The following is a 19,093-nucleotide window of genomic DNA, read 5'->3' as shown; positions in this document are numbered from 1 at the left end:
AACTTTAGGGGGAAAATATCTTACTACCAATGTTTTTAAAATAAGAAAACTTGGCGGGGGGAGTTGCTATTAAATATTTTGTGGGTTTTGCCAGTGTGTCAAACCCATCTCTAGGGGATATTTGCAACTTCATTGTAACTGGAGGGCTTAATTGATATAGCTCTGCGTGTAACTAACATCTCTTATTGAAACTCATAAGAAACCTATATAGATTTTTATAAATTGGGCTAATAAGAAAACCGTCAATTTTCAAATGCTCTGACAGTCTTAAGTTTCTAATGTAGTTTAACCTACTGCAGATTAATTACAAGGATATAACTTGACTAGAGGTTAATTCAGTCATTCAATAAATATTGAATGCCTGGCATTTGTAAGATATTAAGATACAGATGGACTTAGCTTATTGGAATAAGGATTTATTTTGGTCTATATTCCACTAATTTTAGCAGCTCATAACACATAACAGAATTATTCCCAATTTATGGTAATACATCTGCATCATTTTTTTGATACTGTAGAACAGCCCTTTTAAAGCCTGGGTGGCTCAGGTCATGATCCCAGGGCCCGGGGATCAAATCCCTCATGCTGCTCCCTGCTCAGCAGTGAGTCTGCTTCTCCCTATCCCTCTGTCCTTCCCCCATGCTTCTGCGCATGCACTTGTGTGTGCTCGCTCTCTCTCTTTCTTTCAAATAAATAAAATCTTTTTTAAAAAAGACAAAATCAAACTCAGATTTGGAGTTCTTATGGCATATGATATACATAAAAACAGAGATCATTCTGCTTCATTGTAAATACAGCCAACTTTGGGATCAGATGACTTATTTCTAAAAGCAAATTATAACCCACTTAAAAAAAATGGAGACTAAAAAAAATTTGGAAGCTTATTGTTTTTCTTTATTCATTAATCAATATGTGTTTTTACAAAGTGGAGTGAAGAGATAGAATTTCTCAAACTACACACACTCACCGTCCTTCACGTTCCTAGTCTCTTGCTAGTAGAGCTCAGAGGTTGGAGGTCCGAGCTTTGGAAAAACATAGTCTTGTGTTTGATTCTGGGGTCTCCCTAGCTTGGGTAAGTTAATTAACCTCTAAGCTTCAGTTTTCTTATTTATAAAATGAATAATATTATTCACATCTTGGGGTTATTGTGAGAATTAAAAAGGATCATGTGCATAAAGCATTTATTCCAATGCCTAACACATAGTAAGTGCTCTGTCCCCATTAGCTATTATTATTAGAAAAGACTGAATTTGGAACAGAATTGAGAATATATTTCTTTATCATGCATTTTTCATTTGAAACACAGAAGGCTCTTGTGTCTTTGTTATCAATTATTTAACATTATAAACTGATCTTAGAAAACTTCTATAATGCTAGTTTCACTTGTTCTACAGTAAAGTCATGAATTTAACAAAGAGGTTTTGGGTTGTTTTCATTGTCAAAAGAAAATACTTTCTGCTCAGGAAAAGTTTCACAAGGCAGAGAGTCTCCTATTCAATTGTTCGTGTCTAGAATCTGAAGTTTTCTCAGTGTATTCTGAGTTGATAGGTCTGGAGGAAAAGACACACTAAGCAAACTCACTAAAGAAGAATCAATATGCCAGGATGTCTGCTCTTAATATACAACAGAACAATCAAGTGAACTATGTTTTGGTTTCCATAGTTACTATATTTTTCTCCTTATAGAACAATCTTCAGGAGAAACCAGGTTAAAAGTTGTGTGTGTCAAGAGACTATGGACTCTGGGAAACAAACTGAGGGCTTCAGAGGGGAGAGGGGTGGGGGATTGGGATAGGCCGGTGATGGGTATTAAGGAGGGCACATATTGCATGGAGCAGTGGGTGTTATACGCAAGTAATGAATCATGGAACTTTACATCAAAAACTAAGGATATACTGTATGGTGAGTAACATAACATAATAAAAAATTATTATTAAAAAAAAAGTTGTGTGTGTGTGTATATATACATGTGTGTGCCGTGCACACATGCATTTAGACATGGAGGACATCCGAAGCTTAAGGAAAAGTACCCTAAGGGAATGGGGAAGGGTGGGCGGAGTAGCAGTAAGCATTCCAAGAGGCTCATTAGCTCAGAGTAGGAGAGGGCTGAGGCTGGTGGACCAGGTAACCAGAGAGAAGGGCTTGAACTAAGGCCATAGCAAAGGCTTAGAGAATACATAGACAGGAATAGGTGACCACCTGGAAAGCAAGTATTGAGGAGAAGAAAGATGTCTCTTAGATTTTTGGCTCTGCTGATCAGGTGACTTGATAATATTGACTAATTAGTAAAGCAGGAAAAAACATTTCATGGGAGAAGGATATAATTTCAGTTTGGAAAGTGATGAATATATGGTATTGATTACAAGCTGATATTGAGAGTTCCAGTTTAAAATCATATGCCAATTTGGGTTAAAGGTAGAGATTTGGGAAGTAATTATAATATAATTGGAAATTAAGGCCTTTGAAGTAGATGAGATTCCTTAGGGAGAGAAAGAAGACCTGTGATAAAATCCTGAAGAACTGTGGCTACTATTAATAAGGCAGATGGAGAAAGAGGGTTCTTAAATGTTCTCAGCTGCCTACTTACTGTGCCATCAAGCTCAGACTAATTGTCTCCTGAGTGGCAGATAATAGCCATAGCTCAAAAAATTGATCTGTTCTTACTTGGTTCCTGAATTTCATTGGCAAACCAGAATCACCCATTACATGTCAGTTCTCCCCTTTACCTTGAAGTCCTGGAGTTTTCCTGGTTTGGAAAACAATGACTAATACCTCAATGTAATTTGAGCATTTTTTTGCTTAGTAGAATTACATTGTTCTAGAGGGCACCTGGGTGGTTCAGTCGGTTAAGCGGCTGCCTTCTGCTCAAGTCTTGATCTCAGGGTCCTGGGATCAAGTCCCACATTGGGCTCTCTGCTTCTCCCTCTCACTCTCTCTCTCTGTGTGCGCTCTCTTTCAAATAAATAATAAAATCTTTTTTAAAAAAAATCATTCTAGAAATATATATGTTTATAAATATGTTTATAATATTCTGTCCTGCACTCACTCCCATTTTAAGTTACACCCTGTTCCTGGTCATGTAAGATTGCACGTTCTGGTGCCACTGATTACTTTGTTCATCTGAAGAGCTGTAGTACTTACAGTTTTTCTTTTGGCATCTTTTGGAAACTTCTACTTTGGGCTTTTAAGTATTATAAGTTTAAAATAACTGAAGGATTTAGGATCATCTTAAGCCACCCAAAGCAAGTTTACATTTGATTGTTAAAGGGGGCAAAAAGAAAGGAAGACACAGGTTTTCTCCTTTTATTTAATTATTTCTGCTTTTAAAATTTGAATTTACCCTACTGCTGTGTTAAAGTGGTGTTTCAAGGGGTCTTAGCTATTTTACTTGACGGTAAGCTCTGAAGAGCAGATTATACAGTAATACTCTTAAGTCGGCCAGCATGATTACATCTGTTCGGTTTATTTCTTAATCTTCTGTGAACTCTTTGTAGGTTTTCAGGTGATGATGTCTTTTGATTTAACCTACTACCTAAATTTTGCCACTCAACATTGAAAGAAAATACTTCCTGATTTGTTAGGGAAGGATTTATTTGGTTCTAGGAGTACATATTCTTTTGTGGAATCTGTTGTATAAAATGTCTCTGCTCAAGATGTTTCCCCCATTTTTGGTTAAGAGAACAGGAAATCCTAAACTCTGTAATGCCATTTACTCTGTATTACTCATTTTTGAAGACCTATAATTGTTTTTTCCTTTTTTTTTAATCAAAAGGACATAAATTTCTGTTTTTTTTAAAAAAAAGATTAAAAATTTAAAAGCTATGGTCATTTTATTAATATCCCGGAATATAAATTCTTGACACCAACTGCTCTTGTGAACAAATATTTGTTGTTATATGTCTATAACCCAAATGTCTGCTGAGTGTCCAGACAGACCCTTTAAAAGCTAAATGGTTGGTTTGAACCTTCAGTTTCATGTTATGGGGAAACCAAAACCCTCCCTAAGATTTCTGCAAATTCCTGGTGTTCTTGTGGCCTCTGAGCTACTGCCATCTAGATGGGACTTCTTTCCCTTGCCTTCTCTCTCCCTCTCCGGAGAAAGAAAAAACAGTTATACAGTTATTCCTCTAGTCTTATGCAGAGCATCTTCACCTTCCTTTTTTTTTTTTTTTTTAAATATTTTATTCGTTTATTTAACAGAGAGAGAGACAGCCAGCGAGAGAGGGAACACAAGCAGGAGGAGTGGGAGAGAAAGAAGCAGGCTCCCAGCGGAGCATGGAGCCCAATGTGGGGCTCAATCCCAGGACTCTGGGATCAGGCCCTGAGCCGAAGGCAGACGCTTAACGACTGAGCCACCCAGGTGCCCCCTTAGCCTTCCTTTTGATGCTGCAAGGCCTCATCTTCTACAAGTGGCTTTTCTGTGTATCTTCTTTTTTTTTTTTTTAAAGATCTTATTTATTTGACAGAGAGACGCACACAGCAAGAGGGAACACAAGCAGGAGAGTGGGAGAGGGAGAAGCAGGCTTCCTGCCGAGCAGGGAGCCTGATGCGGGGCTCGATCCCAGAACGCTGGGATCAGGGCCCGAGCCGAAGGCAGATGCTTAACGACTGAGCTACCCAGGTGCCCCTCTGTGTATTTTCCCAAACAAAAAGCATTCATTTCCTAAGAGGAGCTCTGCTGTCGTATGTTCAGATGGTGAAATGTGTACCTTATTAGGTATAATGTGATAATAATCTTTTAGTAAATCTTATTTTCTCTGTTTATCAAGCTTTTAAATATTTAAATAACTCATACTAAACTCAGTCTCCACTCTTTAGAAATTCTAAGAAAACCCTATCTTGAAAAAGCTTTTGCAGTATTAAAATTGAATATACTATATAACATTGTATAGCTTTTTTCCCAGATCATACAGAGAAGCAAATGCTCTTTTAAAAGGATGTAGGATTTGAGATAGAGTTTAAGTGTCAAGTTGTTCTTTCCTTGGAGAAATAAATCAGCACTATTTGTGAATGTGAGACTGAAGTGTACCCTTTTGAGGTTTGTTTTTATTTAGTATCTTTGAGCTATTTTCTATCCCATTTTCTTTGACTAAACTACCATATGACATCACTAAATTATTTTTTACTGCCAGATAATAATATGCTTTGTTTTTCATATTTCTAAGCCAATCACAATTTTTTATAGAAATGATTTTGAAAAGAATGGGTGTTGGAAAAGATGCATTAAATTAGGAATGTGTAATTAGTAGGCAAGTCTATCTTAAGGATTTTATGCATGTACTATTTCCTCTGATACCTACTGTCACACTGAAATGTCAAGTAAAAGATGGAATTCCTGTCTAGTATTAGTTTTGAAAAGATAATGTTGTTAATACTTATTCAGCTATTTATTGCATTTTCTGTAAAAGTTTGGTGTTGCAGTGTTTTATTCTGTGGTGCAAAATACCATGATTTAAGAGGTCAACCAGCTATAGCCTATGGACCAAATTCAGCCAGTTATGTGAGCTAAAAATGGTTTTTACATTGTTAAAGGGTTGAAAAAACCAACAAAGATAATTGGTAATAGAAGCCTTATATGGCTGCAAAGCCTAAAATATTTACTACCTGGCTTTTCACAAAAAAGTTTGCTGGCCCATGTTGTGGATTCTTGAGTTGATTTCAGCTCAAGTCATGATCTCAGGGTCCTGGGATCAAGCCCTGAGTCAGGCTCCATGCTCAATGGGGAGTCTGCTGGAGGATATTCTCTCTCTCCACCCCCCCATCCTCTTCCCACACCCACGCACATTCTCTCTCTCTCAAATAAATAAATAAATCCTTAAAAAATAAATAAATAAAGTGGATGAATAACGTGTTAATTGTTAGGAAGTCACTGATGGAAACTGTCGTGCTTATATAACTGTATGTTTTAAGTTCTGTGTAATTCACATTAAAATAATGGCATAGATTGATAATATGTTGACTTGGAAAGATTAATGAGTAGGTTGCTAAACAGCATGTTAACATTCTGTCTCCAAATGAAAGATGGTAAAAGATTACAAGTAGCTTTCATTTGATTCTTCATATTTCTCTACTGCCTGGAATTTTTTTGAATTAATATATTAGTTTATAATGAGAAACAAAGGTGTATATGTGTATATTTTATGTGTTGTGCTTATGTGTTTTAAAGAGAGAGAAACTGAATGAAAATTTCCAGGGTAGCATATGGCTGATTTTCATCAGATAAGAAAGAAGTTTAAGGAATGTAGCTTATTCACTACTTTTAAACTCTTGTCATCTTTGAACTTAAATGTTCTTCCTTTCAAAGTTTTACCAGTTAACCAAGTACCTGAAAATGCCAATATTGAGGCCGAATCTCTCTCTCTCTCTCTTTTTTTTTTTTTTTTTTTTTTTTACTATTTCCTTAGTTGAAATCTAATTACACTGCTTTAGATTAGGTAGGTAGTAATATATAAAGCAAATGTTTCCTGTTCAGGCACATGTTCAAACTTTAATTGAAGAGACACAATAATAATTATATGAGAAGCAGTCTGCTGAAAGAACAGTAGGGCTTCCATAGGTTTTTTTTTTTTTAAATTTCCCTTTTATCTCATACCTTGCTCCAAATTTCCCCCACTTTCCAACCCACAGGGCAAGCATTTTAATATGTTTATAAGTTTAATGCAGAAAAAAATTTAATTTATTGTGTAAATGTCATTATGGTAGCTCTCTAATTTTGCTTCTTGCTTAATTCACTCAGCACTGTATTTCTAGGGTTGTGTTGTTCCATGTTTGTATCCACCACATTTTACCAATCTGCTCTCTAGGAAGTAGGCCCTCACCTTACTATCACTAACAACAATACAGGAGACAGTCTCCTACATGTCTCTTTATAGGCTGATAGGAGAATTTCTTTGAGATAGGTAATTACTGGGGGCAAAATTGCTGGATCTTAGGGTACATATATACTTAATTTGACTATGTCGTTTCTGTTGGTTCCTTTGAATGGCTATACTCCCATCATGGATTCTCACCATGGGCTTTTTTTTCAGGGAAATTTTTGTAAGAATTTCCCTAACACTAGTAGTTAGTGACAAGAAAGAATTACCTTAGGTAAGAATAATTGTTAGAACTCCTGAATGACTGCTAGGTGGCAGTTCCAGGTGAAATATATAGCCATGCTTTTTATAAGAGCATGTCCTTTTTGAGAGTAGAGCTGTTAACAATGTGGAAGGGTAGGAACTGATCTGAATCCTGGATCTTCTATGTCCAGATAACCAGGTATCATGAAATGGTATTGTTCGGTGGTTTTTTTAAATTTTTTTATTTATTTGAGAGAGAGAGAGGGAGGGGCCAGGGGCAAAGGGAGGTGGAGAGAGAGAACCTCAAGCAGACTCCGCACTAAGCACGGAGCCCAATCGAGACTTGATCTTAGGATCCTGAGACCATGACCTGAGCTGAAATCAAAAGTCAGACACTTAACTGACAGAGCTGCCCAGGCGCCCCGGTATTGTTGTATTTTATAATTCTACTTCTTTATTTAACTTTTAAATTATATTTAACACATAAATATTGTTTACTGTTCAAGTACTATTATATATGCTTTATAAATATTAACACATTTAATCCACATAACTTAGAAGAAAGGGACTATGATTGTCCCTATTTTGTAAATGAGAAAACTGAGGCAAAGAAGGGATTAAGTTATCTAAGTATAGATTTCTCAATTTTAATATTACTAATTAGGGAATATGGAGAACAAAATAAGAATCTGTAAAAAATAAATGGGTCATATAGTATGTGTTACTTCATAGTCCAATACAAATACAAAGGAGCTATTTAACTTTAGAATACCAATATATGTAATTGTCATAAGGTCAAATAGGAAAGGGAAACACATCCACTAACATGTTTAATATTGTTAATATTGTACTTCTAAGATTTGAAAATAAAATCCAGTGATAATGATAACCTTTCACTAGATGCTGTAGTTGGTACTCCAGCACGTTGGATGTGTGAATTTTCCAGATGGGTAAAATTTAATTATTTAAGCACCATAAAATCTTATCTTTTAATAAATTCTTTTAAATCCTGTTTTCATAACTTCTTAAAGAGTAGGTATGGAAGCATGATTTAACATTTTCCTTGTAATTGGGGTCACATTTTGATAACTGTCATTGTACTTTGATGAGGATATAAAAGTGAAATATGAAACAGAATGGCTTCTGATAATGACTAGACCTTGCTTTCTTGAAAAAACCCTAATTTTTTTTTGCTTTTGGATTATTTGCCTAACATTATAAAAGTTAAGGTATGGAATGTGCAGCCACAGTTGTATAATGTGGCTGCTCTTCTGTAAAATTGATCATTGACTCAGAAGTGGTTCCTTATCTAGAAAACCTTCTTCAGTGTTGCTATGGTGGTTTTAGTTCTTAGGGATTTGAAGACCCTGATGAATCACAAATACTTATTAGCTGTCACACATTCTCTAGCTATTCACTATTTGTTGAGGAAGGTACAGAGAAACAGTATCCCTTTCCACTTCAGTAGTTTGGGCTAGATTACTTCAAAGAGTATAAATTCATTATCTTTTGCAAACAAGACATTGGGCTGAAATTTTCTTTAGACCTTTAATATCTGGCTTGAAATGAAATGCCAAACACAAGACATCTAAAATTATATCTCTAAATGTATAGGACAAAAAGCCCTGTTCTTGCACAGTAGGTTTACTTTCTTATAAATCTTTTTAAATGCAAGCTCATCTGCTTAAAATGTATAAATTAGGAACTTTCTGGCTAGGGACAGAGTATGCCCCAGAGCACATTCAGCTCTGCTGGTCACCATCAGGTGGTCATTTTCAGTTCAGCCATTATTGTTATCGGTAGCTTGTTTGTTTTATATGTATATAGTTTTGAGGTATTTTATAAATATTACAAACCCCATTTTGTCCCTAAAAGCAGTGCTAGTGATAGACTGATGGACACATAAGTAGAAATGGTATAAAAAACTGAAAGTGAGAAAATTACACGTTAAATATATGATTAGACAATAAGAATGATCATGAAGGACAATTCCATGAAAAACGATGTACCTGTGCAATTGACAGCCAAAGGTGAGGAAGTGTGAATGTTTGAAATGGTTTTTGGCAGAGGATCATTGTTAAAGTGGGATGCCTGTTTAGTCAAAGATTCAGTTAAAGTTAAGAGTTCAAGAATTTAAGGACTAAGCGTGTTGAATGCAAGTGCTGTTGTGGAAACTTATCAAAAACCACAGATGGCACCATGGGTTCACCGTTTTTCCTAATCTGCAGGTGAAGCCCTGGTGTGGATTCCTTAGCTGCCAGAGGTTCACTCCCTTCTCCTGTTGGTAGAGATTGTGGCAGGGAGGGGTTGCCTTCCTCAGCAAATGTTCATTGTAAACAAAACAGGGCAGTTTTTAAAAATGCTCAAAATATATAGTTAGGAGGCAATGCGGAGCCCATAAGCCTAAATCTCACTCATGGTTTTGAACTTTTAAACTAATGGATTTAACAGCCTTTTGGAACCCAACCTGTTTGTAAGTAGAGTTGCCTCCATATATTTCATATTCTGAAAACCCTACTGATCTTTTTTTTTAAGGTGTATGTATGTATGTATGTATTTAAGCAAGAGAGCGAGCAGGGAGGAGGGACAGAGGGAGAGAGACTCTCAAGCAGACACCGCACTGATCACAGAGGCCAGTGCACGGCTGATGCCAGGGAATGCATGCCCCTGAGATCATGACCTGAGTGGAAACCAAAAGTTGGACGCTTAACTGACTGTACCACCCAGGCGCCCCAACCCTACTGATCTTTAAATCTAAAAAAGATCACTTTAAAAAAAGGGACAAAGTATTTGCTGGGCACAATTCCTATTTCCTAAGGGTGAACTTTACAACTGCTGATAGAACAGCTGTGCTGAATATAGCCAATGTAATATAGTAGGGCACATGAGTGCAGCTAGACTTGGTGTGTGGCCTCTGCCTTTTTGAGCTCTGCTGCTCACTCCTCAGGTTGGGTTTTGGTGGTGACACCACCCCCCACTTTTTTTTCCCCCAACTCTTTTTGTTGTTGTTAAGATTTTATTTAGGGATGCCTGGGTGGCTCAGTTGGTTAAGGGCTGCCTTCGGCTCGGGTCATGATACCAGGGTCCTGGAATCAAGTCCTGCATTGGGCTTCTTGCTCATCGGGGACCCTACTTCTCCTTCTGCCTGCCGCTCCCCCTGCTTGTGCTCGCTCACTCTCTATCTCTGACAAATAAATAAATAAAATCTTAAAAAAAAAAAAAAACCTCTATGTTTATTTTAATTCCAGGCTCGTGCTTCTGTTAAGATGAAGTATCTCTGAATTGTTTTGCCTTTTCTGTAAGGCTGTTTGGGCCATAGTATGCTGTTTTAAGGAAGTAGTAAGATTTTTTTTTAAGGCACAGGGCCTATATTTTGGCACATGCTGTTGACCATTTTCTTTCCATGGCTAGGCTAAACCAAGTCATTAGCCACGTTTTCTTCAGCAATATTTCTATCAATGACATGTTTTGGTCTTTTTAAGTCTTATTCTTCTTTAAATAAGTCACTTGGCTGTTTACTCTATTTTCTCCTACATGTGCACGAATTGTAAAGGCTGGCTTCTTGTTAAATAATGCATGCTTGGTTGACTGAAGAAAAGCAGTGAAGTTGTTCCTGAAAAGAGTGAATTAAGATCCAGCATAGAAAATAGTTGGTGCTCAAGGAAGTACTAAGAATATGTTGTACAAACTAGGAAGGGCACTGAAAATGTGTTGTTTGTGCTTGCCAGAGTTTGCCAGCAGTTTCTACTACATTTAGGACTCTGGCTCTGCAAGCTTTCTGTTTTATTCATGCATCGAGAGGTAGAAAGAAAAATGATTAATGGCACTAAGCTAACATCACTTGTTACAGGGCAGGAAGTAAATGGGATTTCTTATGTTAAGAGAAGATGCCATTAAGTGGTAAAGAGTAGGGTTTACATTGTTCCCAACTTTGTATAAGACACAATAACAGTAAAGATAATAAAGCAGTACTATTTGGTGTTGATAGAAATAATAACTAATATTTGCATAGTATTTACTGTAATGTAAGGCATTGTTCTAAGAGCTTTACATGTATTAACTGATGTAATTCCCTCAGAGACCCTCTGAGGTAGTAGGTGTTCCTGTTAGCCTCTCATAACTCACTTAATCCCCATAGCAACCAAATAAGTAGACCTCGTTATTAAGGAGGGCACATATTTCATGGTGCACTGGGTGTTATACGCAAATAATGAATCATGGAACATTACATCAAAAACTAGGGATATACTGTGTGGTGACTACAAAACATAATAAAAAATTATTATAAAAAAATATATCCAAAAAAAACCCCAATTTGGACCAGTATGAGAAGCACTTGCTTCTATTCTCTTTTCATCCCCTTCCTCCTCCTTCTCTTCTTTCTTCCTTATCTTCCTCTCTCTACTTCTTTCTTCACAAGCAAATTTGTAACTTATAGCTACTTTGTAAAAAATGCTTTTTAAGAAATTGAAATAACTTCAAATACACTTGTAGGTATAGAAAGTAGAAGTCTGTTCTTACTGAAATTCTTCTAGAGGTAGTGATCTAAGGAGGAATTCCCTGTTTAAGTTGATCTAGGAAATCATTGACTTAGATGGTTATTTGATGCTTGAATTATTTTACTACTAGATTGGTTGGCAAACATTTTCTGTGAAGGGTCAGATAGTAAATATTTTAGGCTTTGCCTGACTGTAAGTTCTCTATTACAATTACTAAGTAAGCTCAGCCATTGTAGCATGAAAACAACCAAGTTGACAGTATATCAACAAATAAGGCTGGCTGTGTTCCAGTAAAGCTTCATTTATGACACTGAAATTTGAATTTCATATAATTGTCACATATTATAAAAAATTTTTTTAAAGATTTTATTTATTTATTCGAAAGAGACAGAGACAGCCAGTGAGAGAGGGAGCACAATAGAATTTTTTTATTTATTTATTCGACAGAGATAGAGACAGCCAGCGAGAGAGGGAACACAATCAGGGGGAGTGGGAGAGGAAGAAGCAGGCTCATAGCGGAGGAGCCTGATGTGGGGCTCGATCCCAGATCGCCGGGATCACGCCCTGAGCCGAAGGCAGACGCTTAACCGCTGTGCCACCCAGGCGCCCCAAAACATTTTAACCTAGATTTTTTTTCAACTATTTAAAAATATAAAAACTATTCTTAGCTCACAGGTTATACAGAAACAGGTGGCAGGCCAATTCAGCTTTCAGGCAGTTTGCTGACCCTGCACTAGGCCTATTATACACCAGCATGTTTATTCTTACATTTATATCGCCATTCTATTTTTAAAAATATACTGCTGGGTTTGTAATCTATAAATCCAGGTCTCTGGAATATTATAATTTAAAAGACCTTGGGTAAGATCGTATGTGACATAAAGACTTATGTAGTAGATGGTTTTGGTTGCCTACTCAAGCATCATCATCCTCTCCCTCAATTCTTTGATGGCAGAACCACTAGATTTTGTTCAAATACCTGGTGGTCATATACTTCGGGGGAGGTTGTTATCTTTCTCCTCCCAATTTCTGGGTGTGGGGGTGGGCAGATAAATCTTTATTAGTTTGATCCAATTTTAGTTCCATTCCCCTTGCAAGTAATTGATTTAAGAATGGCAATATGGACAATAAGGTACATGGGGAAGAATTCAGTTACATACAGTAGACTGATCCTGGATATGAAAATGAATTTTTGACAACTGGAGTTAAAGTACCTAAAAAAATACTTTTGAGTATTACCTCATTTTGCACTGGCTAGTACAAATTGCTATATTGACAGACATATTTCAAGAAAACAGTTACATATAAAATAGGATTTTTTTTAAGTTTTTATTTATATTCTAGATAGTTAACAGTGTTATGTTAGTTTCAGGTGTACAGTATAGTGATTCAGCACTTCCATACAAGACCCAGTGTTCATTACTAATACATTCCTTAATCCCAATCACCTATTTCATACACCCCCCTCCCACCCCACTCCCCTCTGGTAACCATCAGTTTGTTCTCTGTAGTTAAGAGTCTGTTTCTTGGTTTGCCTCTCTGTCTCTCTTTTCCCCATTGTTCATTTGTTTTGCTTCTTAAATTCCATATATAACTGGAATCATATGGTATTTATCTTTCTCTGACTGATGTGTTTTGCATAATGCTCTAGATCCATCCATATCATTGCAAATGGCAAGATTTCAATCTTTTTATGGCTGAGTAATATTCCAGTGTGTGTGTGTGTGTGTGTGTGTGTGTGTGTGTGCACACCACATCTTCATCAGTCAGTCAGTGGACACTTAGGCTGTTTCCATTATTTGCCTATTGTAGATAATGCTGCTGTAAACATCGGGGTGCATGTATCCCTTTGAATTAATATTTTTGTATTCTTTGGGTAAATACCTAGTAATGCGATTGGTGGATCGTAGGGTAGTTCTATTTTTAACTTTTCAAGGAACTTCCATACTGTTTTCCACAGTGACCACACCAGTTTTTTATTCCCACCAACAGTACAAGAAGGTTCCTTTCTCTCCATATCCTTGCTAATACCTGTTGTTTCTTGTGTTGCTGATTTTAGCCATTTTGATAGTTGTGAGTTGATATCTCATTGTAATTTTGGTTTGCATTTACCTGATGATGAGTGATGTTGAGCATCTTTTCATGTGTCTGTTGGCCATCTGTATGTCTTCTTCGGAGAAATGTCTATTTATGTCTTCTGCCCACTTTTTAATTGGATTATTTGGTTTTTTGGGTGTTGAGTTTTATAGGTTCTTTATATATTTTGGATACTAACCCTTTATCAGATATGTCATTTGCAACTATCTTTTCCTATTCCTTAAGTTGCCTTTTAGTATAGAATTTAAGAATTTTTATTTATTAAAATTTTCTGAATTCAAATATAGAAAAATTAAATTTGTGTTATATCAACATAATAAAATTATAAACTCCTTCTTTGGGAAGAATTGTTTATTCCGTTATGTCTTTTTTCCTTACAAAATGTATTTTTCAAAAAAAGGCAACCCTATGCCAATAACCACAGAAGTTTTTGAAATTTTACTGGTCCATGTAAACCTGAAAGTTGGTATTGAAAATCCTGGTCTGTACTCAGTAAACTCCATCCTTACCATCTCACTTCCTTACTCCTTGCAGCCTAGCTTGGGGCCTAACTTCTTGGCTGAATTGGTTTCTAGGTTAATGATTTTATGGTCCTAGTACCCCCTTTTTAAACCAAATCTCTCCTTTGCCTTTCCTGTAGTGTTTAATTCTCTTGCCGATTTCATCTCTGAAACCCTCTTTCCTAGTATTTACTGAGAGTGCTTTTCTGTTCTACCTCAGTGACAATTTTTCAGTCTCTTTTAATGCCTTTACTTTGTTGCTTTCCATTTCTTGGGGGTTACTCTTGTAAAGCACTGAATGTTTACAATGCCTATAAATAGTATGCATGAGAATGAATTAGCCACAAATAGAAGCTGCAAGTTGCCAAGTAGAGACTATTTGGTAGAGACTGTCTTTTGAAAAAAAGCCAGGCTTATAATTAGTATTGAACAGTTTTCCTAACTGTTAATAATTTTTTTCAAGTACACACACATATTTAATGCATTACATTCATTTGTATACCATTATTAAACCATTTCTTTATGGATATTTTCATTCCAGTCATGTGTTTATGCTTTAAAAAAATACCATATAGGCATTCTTGTGCCTGTATTTTGTCATACTTTGTGAGTATATCCATATTATAAATTCCTAGTGGTAGAATTGTTGAATTATGGTGTATGTGCACTTAAAAGTTTGGTAGACATTGCCAAATAGCCTTTCAAAAAGCCTGTACCAGTTTGCACTTTTATCAACTGTATGAGTGCTGCTTCTTCAACAATAAGTATAATAAAACTTAATGTTTGCTAATCAAATAGGTGAAAAATAGTTTCTTTACATTTTTATTTAGTTGTAAGTGAGGTGAGCATCTTTTATATCAGTGATTTTCAGCTGGGAGTGATTTTGCCTACCCGGGGACATTTGGCAATGTCTGGAGACATTTTTGGTTTTACAACTGGGAGAGGGTGTAGGGAGAGAATTCTACTGGCATACTGCTAAACATCCTGCAATGTACATAACCAAGCATTCATTATCCCCAAATATCCGTAGTGCCAGAGTTGAGAAACTCTATGTTACTCCATATCATCTCCTTTGTTGGTTTATTATCTGTAATTCTTGAGTTATTTTATTGGTTACTTTAGGGTTTATAGTATACATCTTTAAGTTATCATAGTTTACCTTAAAGAATATTTTACTATTTCATGTATAATATAAAAGCCTTATAACAGTATGTTTACATTTTTCTCTTCCTGGCCTTTGTGCTATTATTGTAATACATTTTACTTCTGCACATGTTATAGACTCCATAATGTATTATTATTATTATTATTTTACTTTAAACAGTTGATTTTCTTTAAAATTTTTAAACATTATTATAATTTATTATTAGATTTCACATATTTTAGGTGAACAATTTGACATGTTTTGACATGTGTATATAGTTGTGAAGCCACCACTGCACACCACAATAATACATATTCGTCATCCCCAAAACTTTTCTCCTGCCCCATGGTAATCCCATCCCCAGGCCCAGGAAGCCACCGGTGTGCTTTCTGTTACTGTAGATAGGCGTACACTTTTAGAATTTTATGTAAATGGAATCATACACTATATATTTTATCCTTGTCTGACTTCTTTCATCCAACATAATTATTTTGAGATTTAGCCATGTTGTATGTATCACTAGGAAGACATTCTTAATGACAAAGATTTCAGGTAATTGGACTGCTGTTATTAAAGAGCATGCTGAATTCTAAAGCCACTTGATGTGTTCTTTGTTTTAGGTCATGACTCTCCAGGGTATGATAATCACATGAGAGCACTCATTGCTGCAGATGTCATTTGACTCATCAGAAAAAAGCTGTTTAAAAGAAAATATCTGTACGACCACATCCATCTTGTTATTGAATGGCTTAATGGATTTCCTTTACTCTGATTCATACCAAAGCTGTCCTTGTCAACCAAAGCAAGAAAGGATCCTGCATGAGTCAATCACAGAATGCCATTTTTATATCACCAACAGGTGAAGAAAACCTCATGAATATCAGTCACAGAGACTCAGAGAGTATTACTGGTGAGTCCAGTTTAATAAATATTGAAGTGCTATTCCTAGCATGTAAGATCTGCCATGATGAAACTCGGGCCTCGCCTTCCATCCTGATCTCCTGAGAGACCAACTGAATTAATCTTTCCTTCTCCTGGTCTCCTTCTGAATTATCAAAATCTGCCTTGTGTGTTGTCTATGTCAGATTCTTCTGTACCATGTGAGCCCTGGTCAGCAGGACCTGCATCATACTTATCATCCCTTCTTGTCTTTCTATTTGTATCTTCAGCAAGGACAGAGTTGCTTTTTTATATACCCTGCAGACACCTGACAACAGTTTATGACACTTAAGAAGCTCTCAGGACATATAGGTTATTCAAACACAGGTATAGGCCCATAAGCCCTTATCTGTAAGACCAAATCAAAAAAACTCTGAACACCCGAAGTGTTTTCTAAACTTTGGTTCTAAAATTCATTGGTACACAAAACCTGACCTGTGTAGCTATTTCTAGACTTATTTCACTTAGTGTGAATATTTGTTTGCTGAGAGTGTATTACTGTTTTTAAATATGGGGTGCTGCTACAAAACCAGTTGGAGTTGTTGTATATCATATAGCATTACTTTTCTAAAACTCCAAAAAATTCTGAAATCCATCCAAACCCAAAGTTTTTTCCATTTTTTATTCAACTTTATTGTAACCTCTTTAAGATAAAATAAATGTGCCCATTTTAGGTGCACAGTTTGGTTTTGACAAATATATATACTCATGTAACCACTAGTTACATGATCTTGATGCCTTTTGAAGAGCAAAAGTTTTAAATTTTGGTGGAGTCTAGTTTTCAATTTTTGCTCTTTTAATAGTTTAATTTTTTGTGTGTTGTTTCTGAAAAATCTTCATATACTTCAAGATCACAAAGATATTCTCCTTTGTTCTTTTATTTATTTATTTTTTTAATAAAGATTTTTTATTACTTGAGAGAGAGAGATGCACAGAGAGGGAGGGAGAGGGAGAAGCAGATGACTCCCCGCTGAGCAGGGAGCCTGATGTCGGACTCGATCCCTGGACCCTGAGATCATGACCTGAGCTGAAGGCAGACACTCAACCGACTGAGCCACCTAGGCACCCTCCTTTGTTTTCTTTTAAAAGTTTTATGGTTTTTGCTTTTACATTTAGGTGAGTGGTCCATTTTATAGTTAATTTTGCATATGGAAAGAGGTTAGGGTCCAGATTTTTTTTTTTCTCAGTTGAATGTTTAGTTGTTTCTGCACCAATTATTGAAAACACTGTCTTTCACCCTATTAAATTACCTGGGTAATTTCACTGAAAAATCACTTGCGTATGTGTGTGTGGTTCTATTTCTGGATGCTTCACAGTGTTCCTTTAATCCCTAAATCTGTCTTTACATAAATACCACATTGTCTTGATTTCTGTAACTCTATAGTAAATCTTAAAATCAGGTAATATAAACTCTCTTTGCTCTTTTTTTTTCCAAAAATTATTTTGGCCATTCTAAATCTTTCACATCTTTACATAAATTTTAGAATCAGCTTGTCAATTTTTGCCAAAAAAGAGTGCTGGAATTTCGAATGGTATTACATAGACTTCAGAGAATTGACATCTTAAGACAATTTAGTCTTCCAATCCATGAACATGTTTTATTTCTCCATTGATTTAGGTCTTCTTTAATTTCTTTTAACAGTATTTTGTAGTTTTTATTATACAGGTCTTACACATATTTTATTTAATTTAATCTTAAAAATTATATTTATTTCTGCTTCTGTAAATGGCCTTTTTTATTTAATTTCATTCGCCAGGTGTTTACTGTTGATATATAGAAATGAAATTAATTATATATTGACCTTGTATGCTGCAACTTCGCTTTACTTAGTTTTATTTTTTTATTTTAAAAAAATTATTTTTATTTTTATTTTGTTTTGAGAGAGAGAAAGAACACACCAGCAGGGAGTGGAGGCCAGGGGAGCGGCAGAGGGAGAGAGAGAGAGAGAGAGAGAGAATCTTAAGAAGGCTCCATGTTTAGGGGCGCCTGGGTGGCACAGCGGTTAAGCGTCTGCCTTCGGCTCAGGGCGTGATCCCGGTGTTATGGGATCGAGCCCCACATCAGGCTCCTCCGCTGGGAGCCTGCTTCTTCCTCTCCCACTCCCCCTGCTGTGTTCCCTCTCTCGCTGGCTATCTCTCTGTCACATAAATAAATAAAATCTTAAAAAAAAAAGAAGGCTCCATGTTTAGCACAGAGCCCAATGTGGGGCTCGATCTCATAACCCTGAGATCGTGACCTGAGCCAAAATCAAGAGTCAAATGCCTCAGTGACTGAGCCACCTGGGCAGCCCAGCTTAGTTTTATTAACTTTCTTATAGATTCCTAAGAATTCCCTATGTAAACCATAATGTTGTCTACAAATGGAAACAGTTTTACATGTTCCTTTTCATTCGGGATGTGTTTTGTTTCTTTTCCTTGCCTTCTTGAATAGGACAGGATCTCAGTATATTTTTTAATAAAAGTAATGAGAATAAACATCCTTGCCATATTTCCAGTATTAGAGAAAAATTACAGTTTTGCCATTAATTTTCTTCAGAATGGCCTTTTTCAAATTGGAGTTGGATAAAAGGTTTTTGTCATGAATGGGTGTTGAATTTTGTCAAATGCCTGTTCTCCATTACTTAGATGGTTTTTCTTTCTTCGTCTATTAAGTGGTGAATTCTGTTGATTTTTAATTTTTTCTATTTTTGAATTTTTAAACCCAGCTTTGTGGGGAAAACCCACACTTGGCCATGATGTAGTATCTTTCTGATAAATTGTGGATTTGATTTATTAATGTTTTGTGTGTATGTGTGTGTGCCCCATTTATGAAAACTATTGGTTTGTACTTTTTTTTTGGCGTTGTCTTTGTTTGACT

The 19,093-nt window shown here is 36.0% G+C and overlaps 1 protein-coding gene across 4 annotated transcripts in view; it reads left to right on the top strand.

Moving 5' to 3' along the window:
- TRAK2 (trafficking kinesin protein 2) overlaps positions 1-19,093 on the top strand; it is a 65,265-nt gene that overhangs the window by 10,637 nt on the left and 35,535 nt on the right. For 3 of the 4 annotated variants that reach the window (XM_019796008.2, XM_002915848.4, XM_011220547.3), the window contains one exon: positions 15,918-16,207. In XM_019796008.2, the coding sequence (XP_019651567.1) occupies positions 16,117-16,207 (91 nt within the window). In that variant the 5' untranslated portion in view covers positions 15,918-16,116. Of the gene's footprint in view, positions 1-9,474; positions 9,531-15,917; positions 16,208-19,093 lie in introns of those variants that run through there. The other variant, XM_034654950.1, reaches the window with a different exon arrangement.

This window comes from Ailuropoda melanoleuca, chromosome 2, assembly GCF_002007445.2.
Source record: "Ailuropoda melanoleuca isolate Jingjing chromosome 2, ASM200744v2, whole genome shotgun sequence".
Classification (NCBI taxonomy): domain Eukaryota; kingdom Metazoa; phylum Chordata; class Mammalia; order Carnivora; family Ursidae; genus Ailuropoda; species Ailuropoda melanoleuca.
The sequence above is the reverse complement of the archived record's forward strand: the minus strand, read 5'-3'. Positions and strand labels throughout refer to the sequence as shown.